This window comes from Esox lucius, chromosome 8 (genome assembly GCF_011004845.1).
Source record: "Esox lucius isolate fEsoLuc1 chromosome 8, fEsoLuc1.pri, whole genome shotgun sequence".
Classification (NCBI taxonomy): Eukaryota; Metazoa; Chordata; class Actinopteri; order Esociformes; family Esocidae; genus Esox; species Esox lucius.
In genome coordinates this window covers 33,946,352-33,969,549 of record NC_047576.1, presented here as the reverse complement: position 1 = coordinate 33,969,549, position 23,198 = coordinate 33,946,352, and the positions used below count along the sequence as shown (strand labels likewise).

At 40.0% G+C, this 23,198-nt stretch overlaps 2 protein-coding genes across 17 annotated transcripts in view; one reads left to right on the top strand and one right to left on the bottom strand.

The window, feature by feature from the left end:
* Positions 1-447: 447 nt before the first annotated feature.
* LOC105030687 (torsin-1A-interacting protein 2-like) lies at positions 448-6,794 on the bottom strand. Of its 12 annotated transcripts, none has more exons than XM_020044291.2 (9): positions 6,704-6,794; positions 6,327-6,442; positions 5,301-5,387; positions 4,812-4,874; positions 4,435-4,587; positions 2,456-2,614; positions 2,092-2,154; positions 1,805-1,888; positions 448-1,646 (listed from the first exon to the last, which is right to left on the bottom strand). In XM_020044291.2, exons 2-9 carry the CDS (start codon positions 6,385-6,387, stop codon positions 904-906), a joined length of 1,413 nt encoding a protein of 470 aa, XP_019899850.1. In that variant the 5' UTR covers positions 6,388-6,442; positions 6,704-6,794; the 3' UTR covers positions 448-903. The 12 variants fall into 12 exon arrangements, with proteins under 12 accessions (XP_019899850.1, XP_019899852.1, XP_019899849.1 ...); XM_020044293.2 differs by having other exon boundaries at positions 6,327-6,410; positions 6,704-6,767; XM_020044290.2 differs by having other exon boundaries at positions 6,652-6,760.
* Positions 6,795-15,057: 8,263 nt separating this feature from the next.
* Positions 15,058-23,198, top strand: part of LOC105030685 (torsin-1A-interacting protein 2) — a 31,615-nt gene continuing 23,474 nt past the window's right edge. The window contains exons 1-4 of one of the 5 annotated variants that reach the window (XM_010904697.5): positions 15,058-15,153; positions 16,119-16,223; positions 18,498-18,665; positions 21,739-21,843. In XM_010904697.5, the coding sequence (XP_010902999.1) occupies positions 15,078-15,153; positions 16,119-16,223; positions 18,498-18,665; positions 21,739-21,843 (454 nt within the window). In that variant the 5' untranslated portion in view covers positions 15,058-15,077. Of the gene's footprint in view, positions 15,154-15,266; positions 15,545-16,118; positions 16,224-18,497; positions 18,666-21,738; positions 21,844-23,198 lie in introns of those variants that run through there. The other 4 variants (XM_010904694.5, XM_010904695.5, XM_010904696.5 and 1 more) reach the window with 4 other exon arrangements.

Sequence of the window (23,198 nt, the reverse complement as noted above, 5' to 3'; positions counted from 1 at the left end):
AGTCAGGAAGGATAAAGCAATGGTCTGTTGCCACCACCTGCAAAACCATTCCCTTTTTGGGGGTTGGCTTGCCGTTGCCTCTCCAGTACACCGGTTGTCACTTTAATTTGCACCAAAACAGGTGACATTGATTCAAAATCGCTTATGCTTCCTAACTGGACAGATTGATATCCCTGAAGTTTAATTGACTTGGTGTTATACTGTGATGATTACGTGTTCCCCTTTTTTGAGCAGTGTAAATGGAATTTACTTGATGACAGGCAAGTGGAGAGGGTCGAAGGGCTGTCGGATTTCATATTAGCACATGCACTTAAATAAAAAATAAACATTTGATTAAAAGCCTCAGATGACATTGTTAGCACCCATCATTTACAACTTTTCTGAAAAATAAGAATTTGTGGAATTTATATTGAACTTATATTCAATAAAAACAAGAAAATACAAAAATACACAAATAATTATTTATTTCCACTTAAGGCAGGCACATTGTTTGGACCTTGCTATTAAAATGATCAGATAGGCAACCTGTGTAGCTTATTTCTGACCAGAAAAACCCTGGTTATGAAACATGATACACACACTGGTAGGCTGCTGTCTCACATAGTAGTTGTACTCTTTTATAAACATCACCCATAGGAGGAATAATTAAAATAGCATATCATTTTAGAGTGAAAGAAGAGTAAAAATCACTCAGAAACACATCCATGATCAAACCACTTACAATTTACACATACACCGAAGTGTTTTTAAGATTGCAACTGTTGTTAAGTGACAATTATCTGTGGGTAGTCCTAGTGGACTAAATTACAGTGCTCTGCGCCCCAACACAGGGCCGCTCAACCCCAACACCTTAACAGATTTTGTAGTCGGAAGTGAAAAAGTTGGTATGGCCAAAACAGAGTTTTACACACAAACTCCCTTCTCTATACTTTTCTCTGCTGCCACCGGCAGGACAAGGTGGGAAATGCGACTCCACAATCCACTATACTTGTCCCGGTCCATCATGTCATAAGCGGCTGGTTGGCCAGAGGAGACAAACACGTCCTGGAGGTGGTCATCCACCATCTCTTCAACGGCACTCAATTTCAGGCTGGCTGAGAGGTCCTCCTCACCTGCCAGCATGACCGTGAAAATAATCAAAACCTCCTTGTAGGCAGAGTTCTCGTGGTCACAGTAGCGGTAGAATATGATCGTAGAGCTAGGGGGCAGGACTTCGAAGTGATGGATGACTGCAACGAGCTGGTCCCCCTCGAAGGCTTCCCGTAGCTGGCCGTCGATGTCTAGCTTCACCAGGTCGCTGTCCTGGCCGGCTTTGCTGGTTCCGTTAATGTGGAGGACAGAAGCGTTGAGGGCGGAGGCGAAGGCGAAGCCCAGGCGATTGGCCAGACAGTGCAGCGTCCTCTCCCCCCTGCGGCCCGCTGTCAACATCAGACTGACCGGTTCTGTGGGCTGGGCTGTCTGGAGGTGCCTCTCCAGGTGGATTCGGGTCCTCCTCCACAGCTCAGAGCGCTGGCCTGGGAACTTTTCTTTCACCTTCTCCATCTCTCGAAGGAAGATCTCAGTTCGGTTTAATACTTTGTCCTCAGGAGGAGATACTGGGCTGTACCACACTGCTAGCAGAACCACCAGAAATGTGCTGCCCAATACTGTAAAATATATATAGAACAAGCAGAAACAAGCTTAAGCTATTTTTGTTGTTGTAACTCCCAGAGGTTAACAGGTCACAGTAACTGTTCTGATTTAGCCCAGTTCATCACCAAATTAATTTCTATTAAATGTCAGAAGAGAGCAGAAAGGGTCTTACTTAGAAGTGTACTTTTCCCTGTGGTGAGGAATCTCTCACTGATCCCTATATGAATACTGTTGAACATGTTGTTCAATGCCATTTCTGAAACAGTGAGAAAAATAAAAGAATGAAAAGAGTAAACTAAGATTAGTAGTACAATTTCAAAATCTAGGTAGTTTTTTTTTTATTGAGATGACCTTAAGTCTTAATCTCTCCAACCTTGCTGTTATTGTTTGTCTTCACTGGTTGCACATTAATTCATGTTCTACAAGGTGGTTCAAGTTTATCTTCAGAATGCATCTCACCAGCATCTGGTTCACTGACTGGCACTTCTGTCACTGCAACAGAGGGCTTCGTCACCCCTTCTACTACAACAGGAAAAACAAAAACAGAAGATAAATAAATGGATCTGAATTGATGAAGCACAACAAACTAAAATATAAAATTCACTCTTTATTTTCCAATAACAGTCACTTATTTTATGGATAGCAATTTCAAAACCTTATGCTGAATGAACAAGCTAAGAAATCTCTTCATATAAAAATAATGAAACAAAATAATGAAGAGACTAAGCAAAAATCTGAGAATTATATGATTTTGAGTCATTAATACAGTTAAACAATTCCAAATTCGGGTTGTTTTTAGAAATCAGAGGGCCCATTGTCTTACCCTCTCCAATCTCGCTGTCATCATGGGCCTTCACTGGTTGCACATTAGTTAATACTGTGCAAGGTTGTTCAGGTTTATCTCCAGAATCCATCTCACCAGCATGTGGTTCACTGAATGGTACTTCTGTCGCTCCATAAGAGAGCTCTCTCTCCCTTTCTACTTCAACACGAAAAACAAAAACAGAAGATGAAAAAACAGATCAAGTGATGTAACATGTTTGGACCAATACTGATCAATTTCTTAACATGCACTTATATACACTGCTCCAAAAAATGAAGGGAACACGTAATCATCACAGTAAAACAACAAGTCAATGAAATATCAGGGATATCAATCTGTCCAGTTAGGAAGAATAAGCGATTGTGAATCGATATCACCTGTTTTGGTGAAAATTAAAGTGACAACAGGTGCACTGGAGAGGCAACAGTAAGACATTTCCGAAAAAGGGAATGGTTTTGCAGGTGGTGGCCACAGACAATTGCTCTCTCCTTATCCTTCATGACACATTCTTCTCGAGTTTTGCTAGTGTCCTTGTCACTACTAGTAGCATGAGGCAGTACCTGCAGCCCATTCAGGTTGCACAGGCAGTCCAGCTCCTCCAGGATGATACATCCATACGTGCCATCGCAAGGGTTTGCTGTGTCTTCCAGCACAGTCTTAAGGGCATGGAGGAGATACCAGGAGATGAGCCATTACACAAGGACAGCTGGACAGGGCCGTAGAAGGGCATCAACCTAGCAGCAGGACCGGTATGAGCTCCTTTGTGAGGAGGAACAGGAGGAGCAGAGCCAGAGCCCTACAAAATGTCCTTCAGCGGGTTACTGGTATGCATGTTTTCTGACTGTCAGAAACTGACTCCATGAGAGTGGTATGAGGGCCCAACTTCCTTTAGTGGGACCTGTGCTCACAGTCCAGCACTGTGCAGCCTGATTGGCATTAGCCAGAGAACACCAGAATTGGCAGGTCTGCCATTGGCGCTCCGTTCTCTTCAAAGATGAGAGCAGTTTCACAATAAGCACGAGACAAGTGAAAGGGTCTTGAGATGCACTGGTAAACATTATGCTGCCTGTGACATCATCCAGCATGACCGGTTTGGCGGTGGGTCAACACTACTGTTTGCGCCTTGGGGTTTAAGGCCGAGTGTTTCTGTAAAAACACTGTGACAACTAATGTTGTAAAAAGGGCTTTATAAATAAATTTGATTGATTGATGGATGGTCTGGGGAGGCATAGCCTTGGAAGGTCGCAGAAACCCTAACAGTACTCTGACTGCTTTTAGGTTGCGGGATGAAATCCTCAGACCCATCGCCAGATCTTACGCTGGTGCAGTGGGCCCTGGGTTCCTCCAGGTGCAGGACAATGGCCGGTCTCATGTGGCCAGAGTGTGTAGGAAGTTCCTGGATGAAGGCATTGACGCCATTGACTGGCCCTCATGTTCCCCAGATCTGAATCCAATTGAGAACCCCTGGGACTTTATGTATCAGTGCATCCAAAGCTGCCAAGTGGCACCACAGACTGTCCAGGAGCTCACTGGTGCCCTGATTGTGATGGCAATTCCATCGATCAGAACTCTTTAATGAATTTCCACAACATGATCCAGGCCTGGGAGGAGACCCCCGAGGACACCATCCACCGTCTCGTCAGGAGCCTAGACGTTGTCGGAGTGCATACAGGCACAATTTGTTCTCAACAAATTACACAATGTACAATAAAGATTTTGAGCTTTAATATATTCCGTTCATTGAGACCCAATGTGTGATTTAAGTGTTCCCTTAATTTTGTGAGCAGTGTGTATATTACAGTCATTTTCCATCTAGGGACATCATGTCTATATCCTCAAGCTAAATGAAACAAGCTATGCTGTTCATAAAAAAAATCCCCAAAAAAATCTGAGAACTGGACTAATTTTAGTCATTACTAGTTATTTATACAATTTGAAATCTAGGTTGGTTTTTGAATTCAGTTGACCTATAATCTTACCCTCTCCCACCTCACCATCATTATCCGTATTTGTTGGTTCCACATCAGTTAATGCTGTGCAAGGTTGTTCAGATTTATCCCCAGAATGTATCTCACACACTTGACTGACTGGCACTTTTTTCACTGCAACAAGGGGCTCTGTCTCCCCGTCTGCTACAACAGGCAAGAAAAAAAACAGAATATAAATAAATGGATCTGAATTGATGAAACACAAGATAGAAATAAGTCACAATTTATAAGTCATTTTTAATTGAGGGGCAACAATTCTACAGCATTACTCTAAATAAACAAGCTAAGAAAGCTCTTCCTAAAAAATACAAATGCAAAGACTAAACCAAAATCGAAGAATTGTATTCCATAATTATAATCTATCTCACCAGCATCTTGTCCACTGACTGGCAATTCAGTCACTACAAAAGTGAACTCTGCCTCCGCTTTTTCTAGGAAAATAGGAAGAATACAAACAGAAGAAAGCGCTGATGAACTGATAACCGAGACTGGAAGCACCTGCTGTCACTGTTTATAGCTGTGTTTGAATTGTATATCTTCACAATGAAGGCATGAAGACAAAACAATTGTCTGGGTATCCAAATGAATTAATAAAAACGGAAAACCAACTGAAACATGCAAAAACCTTCTGCAAATGTTAAATTGCATGGTCCATTTAAATCAATAAAATGTGCAAAATATTCAAATTTACATACCCCTCCTATCATTTTAAAATACGTCATTACCTCATTTAACAATAAAAATGTAGGACGTTTAGTTTTTTCCGTACATATCAACTCATCAAATCATAAACAAATACAGCTGACATATAATTAGGCACGCCTATACAAAGATCAAAAATAGTATTAGTTCCTCACTCTCACTATAATAGTGACAATCCTCATGTTCCTTGCTAGTTTCGGCTGGGCTTGCAGCAGGGGAGAGGTTATGCCCAGGCTCGGTGTCTGAAAAATTAGATCAACAGTATTTCATTATATTACGGTCAGCACTTACAAAAAAAAATTGTCACTGGCATATGTTATCAGGATGAACCAGGGTCATGTATTAACAGAGTCTAGCTAGGTTTTGGAATGGCTGCCTCATGATAATGACTTTATCGAAATATATTGGTTATGTAACAATACAGAGTGGCCCTGAAAATGTATGCTATAGATTACGGAGATAATGTGTATTCACATCTATAACCTATGATGTTGTAGTATCAACTAACTGCATATCAACTAACTGCATATCTAGACTTGGAAAGTTCTGAAGCATTGGTCAAACTCTCTCGCTCTACAGCAGATAGCTTTTGTTATTCTAAAGGCTGAAATATTTTTGCTTTTACAACCTTTTCTTGATTACAGCAGAAAGTTTGGATATGTCTCTATCATCCTAGTGCATCTGGATTTAAAAATATTATCCCACTCTTCCTTGCAGAAGAGTTCAAGTTAAGTCAGACAAAAAAAATTGTTCTGTGTGTGGATCAAAAAAAGGCTCCTTGCGGGACACGTGAAGGTAAGCCATTTCATGGCAGTGCCTGGGTGATGAGCTTCTACTTCCTGATCGAACTGTGCTCACTGGGATATCGAAATTTTGATATACCATGCCAAATTTATGGCCCAATGGTTAGTGCAATTTCTTTCAACTGTTTAAACTGGGAGGTTCCACAGCACCAGAGTTGAAGACTTTTGGAAGCAAAATATTTACGTTTATTTTTCGTGCAAATATTTCCTAACAAAAGAAAAATGTTGCCTAAGAATAAGTTCAGGTTTTTAAAATATCAAACAGCACGAACTATCAATGTATCATTTGTAATACAGTAGTATGAAATAATTTGTCAGGAGTATCTGAATACTTTTGGAAGGCAATGTAAATAACTCTGAGAGAAACCATTTACCTGCCTGGTCCTGAAAATTGTTGGGCGCTTTCGACTCCATTTCCCGACGTGACATTCACATACATCGAGTTATTGGATTCCAAATGTGCTATTGATGTCCAAGTACAGGAAATATATTAGCTAGTGCACACAAATACATTAACACACCATTACTGTTATTAGCTATGAATTGGCTGGCAAGCTATCAGAACTAGCTAACGTTAGCAATTTGGTGAGCTTCTACAGAATACAGTACATGTAAATAGCTGTATACTCAACCCGTTGAAACTACGATTTTAAATACACTCAAATAATTACTTGTATAAACACTGTAATGTTAGGTAGCGTACCTGGCCACCAACCATACCGAATTCCTCAGCTAAACCCTTGTTTGAAACGTACCTCTCAGTACTAACTAACCAGGAAACGGGGACAGACCATTCGCGTCTTGTCAGCACAACAACAAAGTATTTTATACTCACCAACCTTCAGAATAAATGTCCCCACGTAATATTAGAAAATTATATATAGAATAAAGATCCCGGTTCACTCTAGCGTGGGCCAGTTTCAATTTCCCACAACTAACCTTAAAAAAATAGTACCAAATGCAAAGAAGAGATGAGAAATGGTCAAACAAATGGCGAGGGAGTACTGCAAAGAATCCAAATACTAAAATATTAAAATAACATGAAACTAAATACTGCTAAGAATCCAAAACTGGCATAAAGAATACCCATATATGAAAAACGAATACATACATAAATTGATTGGTTCCAATTCAGATATTTGGAAACAAGAGCAATACAATATATTTTAGGTCAGAATAAATTGAGCAGGGCAATCCACCACTTTACCAAAACTGTACAAAAAGAAACTCGGTCTCAGCATAGAGTATCTCACAAAAGTGAGTACACCCCTCACATTCTTGCAAATATTTGATTATATCTTTTCATGTGGAAATGACACTACAATGTAAAGTAATAAGTGTACAGCTTGTCTAACAGTGTAAATTTGCCCCCCCAAAATAACTCAACACACAGCCATTAATGTCTAAACTGCTGGCAACCATAGTGAGTACACCCCTAAGTGAAAATGTCCAAATTGGGCCCAATTAGCCATTTTCCTTCCCCGGTGTCATGTAACTTGTTAATGTTACAAGGTCTCAGTTGTGAATGGGGAGCAGGTGTGTTCAATTTGGTGTTATCGCTCTCACACTACCTCATACTGGTCACTGGAAGTTCAACATGGCACATCATGGGAAAGAACTCTCTGAGGATCTGAAAAAATTATTGTTGCTCTACATAAAGACGGCCTAGGCTATAAGATTGCCAAGACCCTGAAACTGAGCTGCAGCATGGTGGCCAAGACCATACCGTGGTTTAACAGGACAGGTTCCACTCAGAACAGGCATCGCCATGGTCGACTAAAGAAGTTGAGTCAACATGCTCAGCGTCATATCCAGAGGTAGACGTATGAGTGCTGCCAGCATTGCTGCAGAGGTTGAAGGTGTGAGGGGGTCAGCCTGTCAGTGCTCAGACCATATATTTTCACTTAGGGGTGTACTCACTTTTGTTGCCAGCAGTTTAGACATTAATGGCTGTGTGTTGTGTTATTGAGGGGACAGCAAATTTACACTGTTATACAAGCATTACATTACATTGTAGCAAAGTGTTGTCATATGAAAAGATATAATCAAATATTGACAAAAATGTGAGGGGTGTACTCACTTTTGTGAGTTACTGTATATCTCCAAGTACATCGATGATGTTGTACCGAGGGTAAATGTTCGGACTTTCCCCAACCAAAAGCCCTGGTTTGATGGTAATGACCGTGCTAAGCTCAGAGTACGGTCCTCTGCCTATAGTTCCGGTGACCTACAGGCTTTGAGTAGGTCCAGACCTACGGAAGACCATCAGAGATGCCAAGAGACTACAAGGATACAGCTCTGAGCCGGTACGCATGTGGTGTGGACTGCGACACATCACAGACTATAAAGGGAGAAACAGCAATGATGCCCAGCCTGCCACCTCCCTCCCTGACGAGCTCAACACCTTCTATGCAGGTTGAGGTGACCAACACCATTCCTTCTGGAAGGCTTGCTGAGGACCAAGACGACTGCACGCTGTCCCTAACCAAGTCTGACGTGAGGAGAGCTTTTAAAATAGTGGACCATCAGAAGTCACCAGGGCCAGATGGCATTCCAGGTTTTCACCTACATATTCAACATCTCCCTGTCTGTCTGCAGTCCCTACCTGCTTCAAACAGACCACCATCGTCCCTGTACTGAATAAACCTTCCATCACCTGCCTGGCTGACTACCACCCTTTAGCACTGACCATCATAATAAAGTGCTTTGAGCGGCTGCACCCTTCCTGATATCTGCTCCACCCTTCCTGACATCTTGGACCCCTTTCAGGGTCAGTGCAACCTCACCTCCTCTGCACTGACCCTGAGCATCGGAGCCCCCCAAGTCCCTTCCTGTACTTCCCTGTTTTGGAGCTGCGTGGCCACAGTGAAAATTGCCCAAATATCACAATACTTCCAGAGGAGGCTCAAGAAGTTTGGTATGTCACCATATCACATACTTCTACAGGTGTACCATTGAGAGGATCCTCTCAGGCTGCATTACTGCATGGTATGGCAGCTGCTCCGCTTCGCAAGTCCCTCCAGAGGGTGGTCTGCGGAGCACATCATTGACTGCCATCTCCCCTCCGTGCAAGGAATCTACCATACACAATGCCTTAGGAAAGCACAGAACATCATCATAGACTGCAGCCACCTCAGGCTATGGTCTGTTTACACTGCTGCCATCAGGTAGATGCTACCCAAGTATTGGGGCACGCGTTTCCAAACTCACAGTTTTGTCCCTCAGGCCATAAGGCTCTTCAACCAGCAACACTGATATAAAAACCTTACAATAACCTGGTTGCATAAGTGTGCACACCCTCTTATAACTGCGGATGTGGCTGTGTTCAGAATTAACCAATCACATTCAAACTCATGTTAAATAGAAGTCATTACACACCTGCCATCATTTAAAGTGACTCTGATTAATCACAAATAAAGTTCAGCTGTTCTAGTAGGATTTTCCCTGACATTTTCTTAGTTGCATCTCAGAGCAAAAGCCATGGTCCGCAGAGAGCTTCCAAAGCAGAGGTGGGGGACTCGAGTCACATGACTTGACTCGAGTCTGACTCGAGTCACAATTTTCAGGACTTGTGACTTGCTTGATTAAAGTATGAAAATGACTTGACTTGACTTTGACTTGAGAACAAGTTACTTGAGACTTGACTTGACTTGAAGTGGAAGACTCGACAATGACTTGAACTTATAATAAACAAACAGCAATACAATTATTTTATATGTTGTGACATCAGCAGCACTAATCAGCGTATGTGCCTTTAACGCTGCACAATTCAAACCGCGCCAAACATGGCAGGCATTAACGTTAGTCGAGCTCCACAAATAGTATCGTTTGGATACAAGGACTTTGAACTGGACCGTGTGAATTAAAAAAGATTTGCCAGATGCAAAATATGCAACAACGTCAAATTTCATTCGTCATTTTAAGAACCACAAGGAAAGGTAAGAAAGTAATCTCTTTATATTCAGTTTCACTAGGATCTATAACGATTAAGTAATGGATTAATCTTTTGTTTACCTTAATTTGGCCTTGGTTGCATATTTTATTTTATTTTTTCTTGTTAGAAATGTGTATCATTACAGAATATCTGGTAAATAGATGTAAGGGAATTTGACTATAACACTGGCATAGCCTGAATTTTAATGTTGATGGGCATCTTAAAATGAGCGGGCATGTATATTATTACACGTAGGCCATAATGTCTGTATTAAATGTGCGCATTTTCAAGTGTTTGTGGACTGCGTGTGGAAACTAAAAAGCATTGTGCTTACACCATAACAGTTAACTTTACTGCATGAAAGGCTAACATGGAGGTGCCGATGTGATTAATAGCACCTAAACATTTCGAAGAGTTACAGCGTAATTACATATTAGGCAGTTTTTCAGTCACAATAATTAGTTTATAAGGTTGTTATTATTAGCCCTTATTACATGAATTGGCTGAATTCCAGTGCAGAATGCGTGTTATTTCTTGATAACAGACCGTTGCCATTAAAAACAGCGCGTTGCTATGGACGCAGCAGGATTCTAACCAGAGACGGAACGGACTATTTTCTTTAGAGGAAGCAATACAATCGTTTTAAAATCAATAAATTCCCTTTGAAATCAATATTTTGTGTCAAATTATTGATTTATTTGGTAGGTAGCCATGTAATAAGCGGGATAAGGTATAGCGAGGCGGTTGTTATAGCGAATACAACCCCTTCAGGCTGATTCAAGATCCTTCCGCTTCGTCCCCCCAAAAAATCGCACCAAGCGCACGTCAGAAACAGAGGACAGTGTGTGTGTGTGTTCATCTCTTCTCTGACTTGACTTGAAACTTATAAGGACTCGACTTGACTTGCTTAGGGTGAACCCTTGACTTGACTTGCTTGATTTATCTTAACTGTGACTTGAGACTTGACTCGAGACTTGATGGTTAAGACTTGAGACTTGCTTGGACTTGACCATGTGTGACTTGTCCCCATGTCTGTTCCAAAGCATCAGAAGCATCTCATTGTTGAAAGATATCAGTCAGGAGAAAGGTACAAAGGAATTTCCAAAGCATTAGATATACCATGGAACACAGTGAAGACAGTCATCATCAAGTGGAGAAAATATGGCACAACAGAGACATTACCAAGAACTCGACATCCCTCCAAAATTGATGAAAATACAAGGAGAACTGGTCAAGGAGGCTTCCAAGAGGCCTACAGCAACATTAAAGGAACTTCAGGAATTTCTGGCAAGTTCTGGCTGCGTGCTATATGTGACAACAATCTCCTGTATTCTTCATATGAACGGGCTATGGGGTAGGGTGGCAAGACGGAAGCCGTTTCTTACAAAGAAAAGCATTCAAGAAGTTGGCAAAAACAAACATCAAGTCTCCCAAAAGCATGTGGGAAAATGTGTTATGGTATAATGAAACCAAGGGTGAACTTTTTGGGCATAATTCCAAAAGGTATGTTTGGCGCAAAAACAACACTGCACATCACCCAAAGAACACCATAACCACAGTGAAGCATGGTGGTGGCAGCATCATGCTTTGGGGTTGTTTTTCTTCAGCTGGAACCAGGGCCTTAGTCAGGGTGGAGGGAATTATGAACAGTTCCAAATACCAGACAATTTTTGCACAAAACCTTCAGGCGTCCATTAAAGCTGAAGATGAAGTTCACCTTTCAGCGCAACAACGACCCAAAGCACAATCCAAATCCACAAAAGCATGGCTTCACCAGAAAATGTACGTTTTGGAATGGCCCAGCCAGAGCCCAGACCTGAATCCAATTGAACATCTGGGGGGTGATCTGAGGAGGGCTGTGCACAGGAGATCTGACAGATTTGGAGCGCTTTTGCAAAGAAGAGTGGGCAAATTTTAGGCACAAGCCTAAAATGTTCCCCACTCTCCTTCCCCTCTGGTTGTTTTGTTTTCATGCCTCATACCATGCAATGAGTTGACATGGATAGAAAAGAGAAGCTCTGAACTATTTTATCATTCACGAATGACCTCCCTATCTGTTTTTCTTCTAGTGTTATCCATATCAAAGCATGGTTGGACTGACGCCTTTAGGGTGCATTACAAAACACCATTCCCATTTGCTGCTGTCTTTTTAATACAAGATAGTTGTCAATAAGCCTCAAGATTAGCTAATTCTTTTGAAGGGTCTTTTTACAAAGTGGTCCTTCAAGATGATTGTGGTTTCCTGCTATTTAGATTCAACCTTGTCACAGTACATGTACAGTACAATGAAATGCATTTAGCATCTAATCAGAAGTGCAAATAGATGGCAGAAAAATTACAAGTATCTACAAGTTACCTGCTATTTATATGATGTTGCTCTTCTGGAGTTGCTGCAGAAAATCTGACATCCCACTTTTGGTCCAGAGTAGCCAGTGAACTCTGTCATGCTGCAGCACTGTCACATTGGGATTTCAATTACAGTTGTGCTCATAAGTTTGCATACCCTGGCAGAAATTGTGAAACTTTGGCATTGATTTTGAAAATATGACTGATCATGCAAACAAAAAATAAAAATTATTTTATTCAAAGATAGTGATCACATGAAGCCATTTAATATCACAGTTGTTTAGCTCCTTTTTAAATCATAATGATAACAGAAATCACCCAAATGGCCCTGATCAAAAGTTTACATAACCTTGAATGTTTGGCCTTGTTACAGACAGGTGAAAATGGCAATTAAAGGTGAATTTCCCACACCTGTGGCTGTTTTAATTGCAATTAGTGTCTGTGAATAAACAGTCAATGAGTTTGTTAGGTCTCCAGTGGGTGCACTGAGCAGGTACTGAGCCTCGAGGAGCAGAAAATAACTGTCAAAAGACCTGCGTAACAAGTAATGGAACTTGGATATAAAAAGATATCGAAAGTGTTGCAAATGCCAATCAGTACTGTGCACTCATTAAGAAGTGGACAATTCAGGGATCTCTTGATACCAAGGTCAGGTAGACCAAGAAAGATTTTAGCCAAAGCTGCCAGAAGAATTGTTTGGGATACAAGGAAAAACCCACAGGTAACCTCCGGTGAAATACAGACTGCTCTGGAAAAAGATGCCGTGGTTGTTTCAAGGAGCACAATGATAACACTTGAACAAAAATGAGCTGCATGGTCGAGTTGCCAGAAAGAAGCATTTACTGCACGCCAATGCCACAAAAAAGCCTGTTACAATATACCTGACAAAACATTGACACGCCTCACAGCTTCCTTTAGAGCCTAGAGTGAACTGTGAAGCATGGTGGTGGCTCACTGATGTTTTGGGGGTGTGTGAGCTCTAAAGGCACAGGGAATCTTGTGAAAATTGATGGCAAGATGAATGCAACATGTAAACAGAAAATACTGGGAGACAATTTACATTTGTTTGCACAAAAGCTGTGCATGGGATGCTCTTGGACTTTCTTGCTCGATAATGACCCTAAGCACAAGGCCAAGTTCACCCTCCAGCAGTTACAGCAGAAGGTTCTGGAGTGGCCATCAGTCTGACCATGATATCATCAAGCCATTCTGGAGTGATCTCAAACGTGATCTCAAAAAACCAGACTTTGCATGACCTGGAGGAATTTTGCTAAGACGAATGGCCAGCTATACCACCTGCAAGAATTCAGGGGGCTCATAGACAACTATTACAAAAGGCTACAGAGTTAAGAACTAAGGGTATGCAGACTTCTGAACAGGGGTCAGTTCATGGTGCCATTCAGTTATGACCTACAGTTGAATTTGAATCCCACAATAAATAAAATACATGTTTTGCCTGCTCACTCATGTTTATTTATTTTTTTACAAATGGTACACATATTACCAATTCTCAAAGGGTATGCAAACTTTTGAGCACAAGTGTCCAAAGCAAGCATTTGTCTGCTCAAATAGTTTACTGATGAGTTATTGATTTTTATTGTTTAATTATTTTCTTGATAGAGAAAACCTATTGTATTATAGCATTCTATCAAACTATTTAACATAGAATTGTATTCTTTTTTTATCATTTAGGTTATGTTTATAATGGCTATAAATCTTAGAGAAGTGGACAAAAGTACAAACATTTTAGATGTAAAATACATGTTTTGCCTGCTCACTCCAGTGTTTTTTAAATTATTTTTTTCACAAATGGTACATATTTACCAATTCTCAAAGGGTATGCAAACTTTTGAGCACAACTGTACACTCACTCTCTGCAGCCTGTTGTAGTGCTATGCCTTTTAACATTATGTAATGAACTCTGGGTGAGACACACAGCTTTTAAAAAATTAAGAGACCACTGCAAAATTCAGTTTCTCTGGTTTTACTTTTCATAGGTATGTGTTTGAGAAAAATTAACTGTTTTGTTTTGTTCTGTAACATCATTGTTTTGTTCTGTTTTGTTCTACACATCATTACTCACAAATTCCAAATTAAAGTAGTCAGTATTTATTTGTAGAAAATAACTGGTCAAAATAACCAAAAAAAAGATGTCCCTAGGAGCCTGTTTCAAGCCAATGTATGTTGCTTGACCTTGTTCTTATGAACCATCGTCTTTTCAGGATGGAAGCAACTTGACGCGCACTGTATCCCTCGCCAGTAAAGCCAGAATTGAACCCTTCTTTTCCTCACTCAAAGCTTTTCTTTTCAACTCTTTTGTCATGCTGAATAGTTTTTTTTTTAATTCAAATTACCTTTGAGGTACTACTTGCACTGTTTTTGCCATCAAGCTGGTCCTATTGCAGGAGGGTAGTGATGACCACAGCAGTGATTCTTATACTTTTCCTAGTTAAATTAGATTTGGTTCAGTTAATAATGTAATCAGTACCTCATTAAGTAAAATGAGGTGTGCCTGTGTTGGAATTTAACTGGAATGGAAGCCATACATGTAGAGATGCCGATTTAAGAAAAGTTAGGAGTGGCCTCTTAATTTTTTCCAGAGCTGTATAAATAGCCACTGTCATGCATAGCATAATACATAAAATGACTGCACTTTTCAGAATACTAACAAACAAATTCATTAGAAAAAGTTTTCAACAATTTATTAAGAGTAAAAAATGGCTTTGGTCTAATGTAGATACAGGATAGTCCCTCAAATACAGCGCAAATGTATATTTATTTCCAAAGATAAATTAACTGTGGTTAAGTATGTTATCATACATTCCTACACTATTGCTGATTTGTGAGCAATGTTTCCGACCTCCATTGTACCGTTCATCCTTTTTCTGGATCAAATTGATGCTCCACAAAATACCATCACGACTAGTAAGTGGCTTGACTTTTCCGACCTGGTCCCAGGTAAGATGGCGGCGCTATTGAGACGTCAGATAGAACTATTTATGTCCCATCTACGCTTTATATCTACCCTTTTGACATAGTGGAAGCGAAACTGTGTGGGCTGCGCGGTGCATTATGGTAAATAGTTATAGGGGGATCTCTGAATTACTGCGCTCTTCAGGGAAGTCCCGGTGCTCTAAATACAGAACTCCACTCATGCGCGTGGATCTCCTAGTGGACCAGTCTTTAGCTGGATAGCTAATTAACGACGACATTCCCGTTACAGTACCGGGTGTAGTATATACGGCAATCATGAATTCTGAGGTTTTACCAAACAACGCTGTACAACCAGCGAGAATGTTAACCAGGCAAACGAAAGGTTTGTCAGCCACAACGTCCCTCTTATCTTGCTAACTTAGTTACAGTTAGCTAGCTAACAGAATGTTAGCTCGATAACGTCGTGTTTTGACATGTTGCTAGCCAAGTATTAGCAATGTTATTATTCATATGGTACATATTCATTAGGTTGTTGAAGTTATATTTTTAGCTTTCACGTTTCATTAGTTCTTCACTAAGGAAAGGCACATTCAGCTTGGATTTAATACTAGCTAGCTAGCTAAAGTTTGGCTTACGTTAAACCTGGAGAGGTGTTCTAGCTAACTGTATTAATCAGTAGATAGATATAAAAGCATAGACATCGGCAATATCAACAATTTACTTCCATGTTTTGAGGCAATAGCACCGTTGTTTACATTTCTATTGTTTAGGTAAACAAGGTTATAATGTGGGATATGATGGTTGCCCTCAACTCATGAGGCCTTTGTACTAAAAACTACATTTTTCAAAAATCAATGGGTATATATCATTGATGTGTAAATGTACAGTTTGTAGCAACTAGGGATTTAAGCATTACTATTGTCACTAGTTGAACTTATTTTGTTTTCCTTCGCAAGCAATTGCATTTGAGGTAACACACCGAGCGCCACTGAAGAGGAGAAGGGAAAAGATCGTGTCTGTCAATGGCTCCGGAGAGAGAGCGGAATCATCAGAGAACCATGGTAAAAGTCTTTAGTAGGAGTGTCACTAATGATATTTTGGTAATCGAGTATATTGATCATTGTCAATAACACCTCTCTTTAAAACTCTGTTTTTAAAACTCTATTCCATAAAATGGTATAATACACTCACCTAAAGGATTATTAGGAACACCATACTAATACTGTGTTTGACCCCCTTTCGCCTTCGGAACTGCCTTAATTCTACGTGGCATTGATTCAACAAGGTGCTGAAAGCATTCTTTAGAAATGTTGGCCCATATTGATAAGATGGCATCTTGCAGTTGGAGATTTGTGGGAAGCACATCCAGGGCACGAAGCTCCCGTTCCACCACATCTCAAAGCTGCTCTATTGGGTTGAGATATGGTGACTGTGGGGGCCATTTCAGTATAGTGAACTCATTGTCATGTTCAAGAAACCAATTTGAAATGATTCAAGCTTTGTGACATGGTGCATTATCCTGCTGGAAGTAGCCATCAGAGGATGGGTACATGGTGGTCATATAAAGGGATGGACATGGTCAGAAACAATGCTCAGGTAGGCCGTGGCATTTAAACGATGCCCAATTGGCACTAAGGGGCCTAAAGTGTGCCAAGAAAACCTCCCCCACACCATTCTCCTCTGACCTCTTGGATCAACAAGGCATTTTCGCCCACAGGACTGCCGCATACTGGATGTTTTTCCCTTTTCACACCATTCTTTGTAAACCCTAGAAATGGTTGTGCGTGAAAATCCCAGTAACTGAGCAGATTGTGAAATACTCGGACCGGCCCGTCTGGAACCAACAACCATGCCACGCACAGAATTGCTTAAATCTCCTTTCTTTCCTATTCTGACATTGAGTTTGGACTTCAGGAGATTGCCTTGACCAGGACCACACCCCTAAATGCATTGAAGCAACTGCCATGTGATTGGTTGATTAGATAATTGCATTAATGAGAAATTGAACAGGTGTTCCTAATAATCCTTTAGGTGAGTGTATATCCTTTAAAACTTATTTCTGATGATGTAGTTAGTATCAAAACAAAATTTTTGTCTTTGCATAAATTTGTATTTAACACTGGTCATAAATGCAATTTCCATTTATTTATTTTTTATATGGCCCCAAGAAAAATATTTTTATACAAAATGTTACTTTTTATTTTCCAGGTGTAAAAGTGATAGTTCCAGCTATGTACATATTTGGGTGAAATGCAGCTTTTGTGGCTCGGGTCACATAGTTTCAATTTATGAATTTGGATGATGCTAATAATGAGGTGAATAATAACTTGTGGTGAAAAATAACTCCATGGGCCTTTAAGAACAATTAAAGGTAAGTGTTATTTCACCCAAATATGAATCTAGTGCAAACTTTCCCATTAAATATGAGTATCATAAAAAGTAAGGTGGTCTGATTTGGACAGCAACCAGGTTTTACGTTAGCCAGCTTTTCGCTGTTATCACGTGTAGTTGTCGGGCAGTTGAAAATATCAGCGGCCAAAATGTCCAGTGGGAAATATGCCAAATAAATAGATAAATAGCATATTAAATAGCCTACTATTGTGTGACCTTCATAATATGTTGCCAATAAAATAGCAAGCCTCCCTCCGCTCACTGTTTCAGTAAAACATTAATGAGTGTTTGGTGATGTGACTAAGTGAACGGTTGGAAATGACAAAATTCGACTTTCAGTATTAGTCAAAATATTTGACACATGCTTGAGTGTTTTTCCCTGTTTTCCAATCAGAGTTGATGTGACAAATAAGCAACTGCTAGACATCATATGGAAACGGATATAACTCACATGGTATTTGTTCATCCCTTATTCAGATTGGGAACATGATTTTGGAATCAAAAAGTTATCAGAAAGATAGTTGTCAAAATATTTGTGATCTGGCTCAAATTGTTGCAATCAGGCAATTAGGCTGTGTAATAAGCGCTTGCCTGTATAGGCTACTTAGTTAGCAAAGACTGTGAAGAGTTCATTCTGCTGACTAATAATACAAACAAAAACATTTGTTGGATCATAGCGTTTGTGTTTCATTGCTGTTTAAATGTAGGCTATTATATATAGCTATTTAAAATATATGTCCAGTAGCTGTTCAGTATGGGCAAATTGGCCGTCAAAAAAAAGAATAGCAAACTCTGACACCAACATACCTAGTTGTTAGTGCACTGCAATTGTCTGACTGTTGTTACCATACAAAGTTACTCCCATGTTTGTTCCATGCAATAGTGCCATGGTTTATTACAGAGGTTTGTTAATTTTCCCTGCTTGTTTTATTTTCCCAACTTAGATTCCCGCAACAAGAAGAATAAGCCTGATAAGGAATTGGCATGGCATTGCAGTGGCAATGAGGAGGAGATGGATGTCCATGAAAAAGATGAGGATGAGCATAGGGACCAGGAGCAGAATAACCCCCAACAGATGTGTCCAGAGCCAGACCTTGTATCAAAGCAAAAACGTGAGTTTAGGTGGACTGTCCTACCTTTCACCCCATTCTCTTAACCACATGCTTTGATTTTTGTGCTGATGCAATGTGGGAATCAATCCAAAAGTGCCAAGCTCTATAAACTTTGGTACGCAATACTTAATTAGGCCTTGAAGCCCAAGGCCTGAAACAATCGTCAAAACAGAGACCAAGTACAAAGCAGTATCATAGCAATAGTTATCATACATTATTGCTTTCTCCTCTTTATAACCCTCCTTGTCAGCCCCCCAAAATATTATCTCTTATGCTATAAGATACAAACAAAAACAAGTCGTCATACTAGTAGGAAAACAAGATAGGAGCCTACACTGTCATGGCAACCATAGTTCTAGGTCAGAGTTAACAGACCTCCTGATCTCAGCTACCCCTAGTCTATGTCCTGCAGAAAATAGAAGAAACAGAGCCAAAACAGGTAACTTCACCTTGGAGCTATCTGTAACTGGGCCATAGATAAGAGAGGTTGAGGCCTGGTGCTTTCGGGTGTTGGTTAAATCACTTCAAAGAATAAGGCATGCTGACCTAGGTTTTCTCCTATCCTTGACATCCGTGAACAGTCTAAAACAAATTTATGCCTAGTCTAAAACAGTCAATTTATTACATTTAATTTGCAGAATAATAGATAAATAAGGATATGGTAATAAATTATTTTTCCACATATACAGTGATATCAGCATTTAAAAGTTACGTAGTTGGAAAGTAGTTAAAACAAACTGCACTATCAAATTAAACGTTAAAAAACATACCATGTTCAACTAAGTTAAGAGTTTTCCATAAAAAAGATGTCTGGATGGCAGCGTATGTTGCTCTAAAACCTGTGTATATTGTTCAGCATTAATGGAGCCTTCACAAATGTGCAAGTCACCCATTCCATTTGCCCTAAGGCATCCCCATACCATCACAGATGCTGGCTTTTAAACTGTGTGCTGATAACAAGGCGGGTGGTCCCTCTCCTATTTAGTCCTGAGGACGCAGCATCCATGATTCCCAAATATTATTTCCAATTTTGTTTTGTCAGACCACAGGACATATTTCCACTTCACCTCAGTCCATCTTAAATGAGCTCGGGCCCAGAGGAGGCAGCAGCGGTTCTGGATGTTGTTTATATATGGTTTCTTCTTTGCATGGTAAAGTTTTTTACTTGCATGTGTGGATGCAGTGAAGTACTGTGTTCACGGACAATGGTTTTCAGAAGTGTCAGTAAGCCCATGGAGTGATTTCCACTACAGAATCGTGTCTGTTTTTAGTGCAGTGCTGCCTGAGGGTCCAAAGATCACAGCTGTCCGATATTAGTTTTTGGCCTTGTCCCTTGCTTATAGTGATTTCTCTGAATCTTTTAATGATATTATGTACCGTACATAATGAGATCCCCAAACTCTTGGTGATTTTAAAGACATTGTATTCTTAAATTGTTGCTCTATTTGCCTGTGCAGTCTTTCACAGAGTTGTGAAACCCTCCCCATTTTCACTTCTGACAGACCCATTCTCTCTGGAATGATCTTTTATTACTCAATCATGTCACTGACCTGTTGCCAATTGACCTAATTAGTTGTGTGATATTCCTCCAGATTAGTTTTTTTGCATTACACAAATTTTCCAGTCTTTTTTTGCCCCTGCCCCAACTTTTTTGAAATGTGTTGCTGGCAACAAATTCAAAGTGGGCATATATTTTTTAAGAAACAACAAAATGTCTCAGTTTCAACATTTGAAGTGTTGTCTGTACTATTTTCTATGGAATATAGAGTTTAAATTATTTGCACATTGCAATCTGTTTTTATTTACATTTTACACAGAGTCCCAACTGTTTTTGGAAACTGGGTTGTACACAACTGGTCAAGGGTTTTACAAATGCTGTCAACCTACAGCTGTTCTGCAGCAATTGAAGTAAATTAAGCCTTGAAAGTTAATGCTAACAATATCTACAGGTTTCCCTACATTTGCAGATTATCTGCAGTGTTGGGACAGACTGTATTACTACACCCTCTTAAGCATTATTTGGAAGGCATTGCACTCCAGGATGTAGTATATTGCTATTACAATGGCGAGAGAATCAATTAACAAAGATTAACAGACCACTATAACCCTCAATAGTGTCGTTTCTTACGTTTAGAGGAATTGCAAAGAAAGCCAAGGTGTCTGTAAGTACAGTGTCCTACAGTACTCCATCAGAAGGCACTTGGAAACTGGAAGAAACTGACAGGAAAAGGTCTGGCAGAACCCAAAGACTCAATAGAATAAGAAGACACATTTCTGAGAGTAAACAGCGTGCGTGATAGGTGGCTCACAGGAAAACAGCTTCAAGCACAGCTTAACAGTGGTTGAAGTAAGCAAGTCTCGGTTTCAACTGTGAAGAGAATGATGAATGCTTTGTGAGCCACACCGTTAATCTTATCTTGCTAACTTAGTTACAGTTAGCTATCTAACTAACAGAATGTTAGCTTGATCATCAAATCAAAATCAAATCAAATGTATTTATGAAGCCCTTTTTACAACAGCAGTTGTCACAAAGTGCTTTACAGAGAGACCCGGCCTTAAACCCCAAGGAGCAAACGTCAGTAGTGTTGGATAACATCGTGTTTTGACATGTATTGCTAGCCAAGTATTAGCAATGTTATTATTCATATGGTACATATTTATATTTTTTGCTTTCACATTTCATTAGGCAAGGAAAGGCACATTCAGCTTGGTTTTAATACACTAGCTAGTTAGCTAACGTTTGACTTATGTTAAACCTGGAGAAGTGTTCCAGCTAACTACTCTATTAATCAGTAGATAAATATAAAAGCATAGACATCAGCAATATCAACAATTTACTTCCATGTTTTGAGGCAATAGCACCTCTGTTTACATTTCTATTGTTTAGGTAAACAAGGTTATAATGTGGGATATGGTGGTTGTCCTCAAATCATGAGGTATTTGTACTAAAAACAACATTCTTCAAGAATCAATGGGTATATATTATTGATGTGTAAATGTACAGTTTGTAGCAACTAAGGATTTAAGCATTACTATTGTCACTAGTTGAACTTATTTTCTTTCACTTCGCAAGCAGTTGCATTTGAGTTAACACACAGAGGGCCACTGAAGAGGAGAAGGGAAAAGATCGCGTCGGTCAATGGCTCTGGAGACATAGAGGACTCATCAGAGAACGATGGTAAAAGTCTTTAGTAGGGCTGTCACTAATGATATTTTGGTAATCGAGTATATTGATCATTGTCAATAACACCTCTCTTTAAAACTCTGTTTTTAAAACTCTATTCCATAAAATTGTAGAATATATCCTTTAAAACTTATTTTTGATGATGTAGTTAGTATCAGAACTTTTTGTCTTTGAATAAACTTGTGTATAACACTGGTCATAAAAACTGGTTTAAAATCCCATATTCAGATTGGAAACATGATTTTGGAATCAAAAAAGTTGGCAAAAAGATTATTGCGATCTGGCTGAAATTGTTGCGATCAGACAATTAGGCTGTGTAATTATTGTGACAGCCCTAGTTTGTAGCCTATATATAGCAAAGATTGGGAGGAGTTAATTGTGCTGACTAATTAAAAAAAATTATCATAGCATTTGTGTTTTATTGCTGTTTAAATGTATGCTATTATATGGCTATTTAAAGCATACAGTGGGGAGAACAAGTATTTGATACACTGCCGATTTTGCAGGATTTCCTGCTTACAAAGCATGTAGTGGTCTGTCATTTTTATCATAGGTACATTTCAACTGTGAGAGACGGAATCTAAAATAAAAATCCAGAAAATCACATTTTATGATTTTCAAATAATTAATTAGCATTTTATTGCATGACATAAGTATTTGATCACCTACCAACCAGTAAGAATTCCGGCTCTCACAGACCTGTTAGTTTTTCTTTAAGAAGCCCTCCTGTTCTCCACTCATTACCTGTATTAACTGCACCTGTTTTAACGCGTTACCTGTATAAAAGACACCTGTCCACACACTCAATCATACAGACTCCAACCTCTCCACAATGGCCAAGACCAGAGAGCTGTGTAAGGACATCAGGGATAAAATCAGGGACCTGCACAAGGCTGGGATGGCTACAGGACAATAGGCAAGCAGCTTGGTGAGAAGGCAACAACTGTTGGCGCAATTACTAGAAAATGGAAGAAGTTCAAGATGACGGTCAATCTCCCTTGGTCTGGGGCTCCATGCAAGATCTCACCTCGTGGGGCATCAATGATCGTGAGGAAGGTGAGGGATCAGCCCAGAACTACACGGCAGGACCTGGCCAATGACCTGAAGAGAGCTGGGACCACAGTCTCAAAGAAAACCATTAGTAACACAATACGCCGTCATGGATTAAAATCCTGTGGTGCACGCATGTCCAGGCCCGTCTGAAGTTTGCCAATGACCATCTGGATGATCCAGAGGAGGAATGGGAGAAGGTCATGTGGTCTGATGAGACAAAAATAGAGCTTTTTGGTCTAAACTCCACTCGCCGTGTTTGGAGGAAGAAGTAGGATGAGTACAACTCCAAGAACACC

Excerpts from the sequence above, each read along its gene's own strand:
- LOC105030687 (XM_020044291.2), bottom strand. The coding sequence starts at position 6,387 with ATGTATGTGAATGTCACGTCGGGAAATGGAGTCGAAAGCGCCCAACAA. Across the intron at positions 4,875-5,300 it reads TTGTCACTATTATAGTGAGA|AAAAAGCGGAGGCAGAGTTC; the intron begins GTGAGGAACTAA and ends CTATTTTCCTAG. Across the intron at positions 1,889-2,091 it reads AGTCAGTGAACCAGATGCTG|AAATGGCATTGAACAACATG; the intron begins GTGAGATGCATT and ends TCACTGTTTCAG.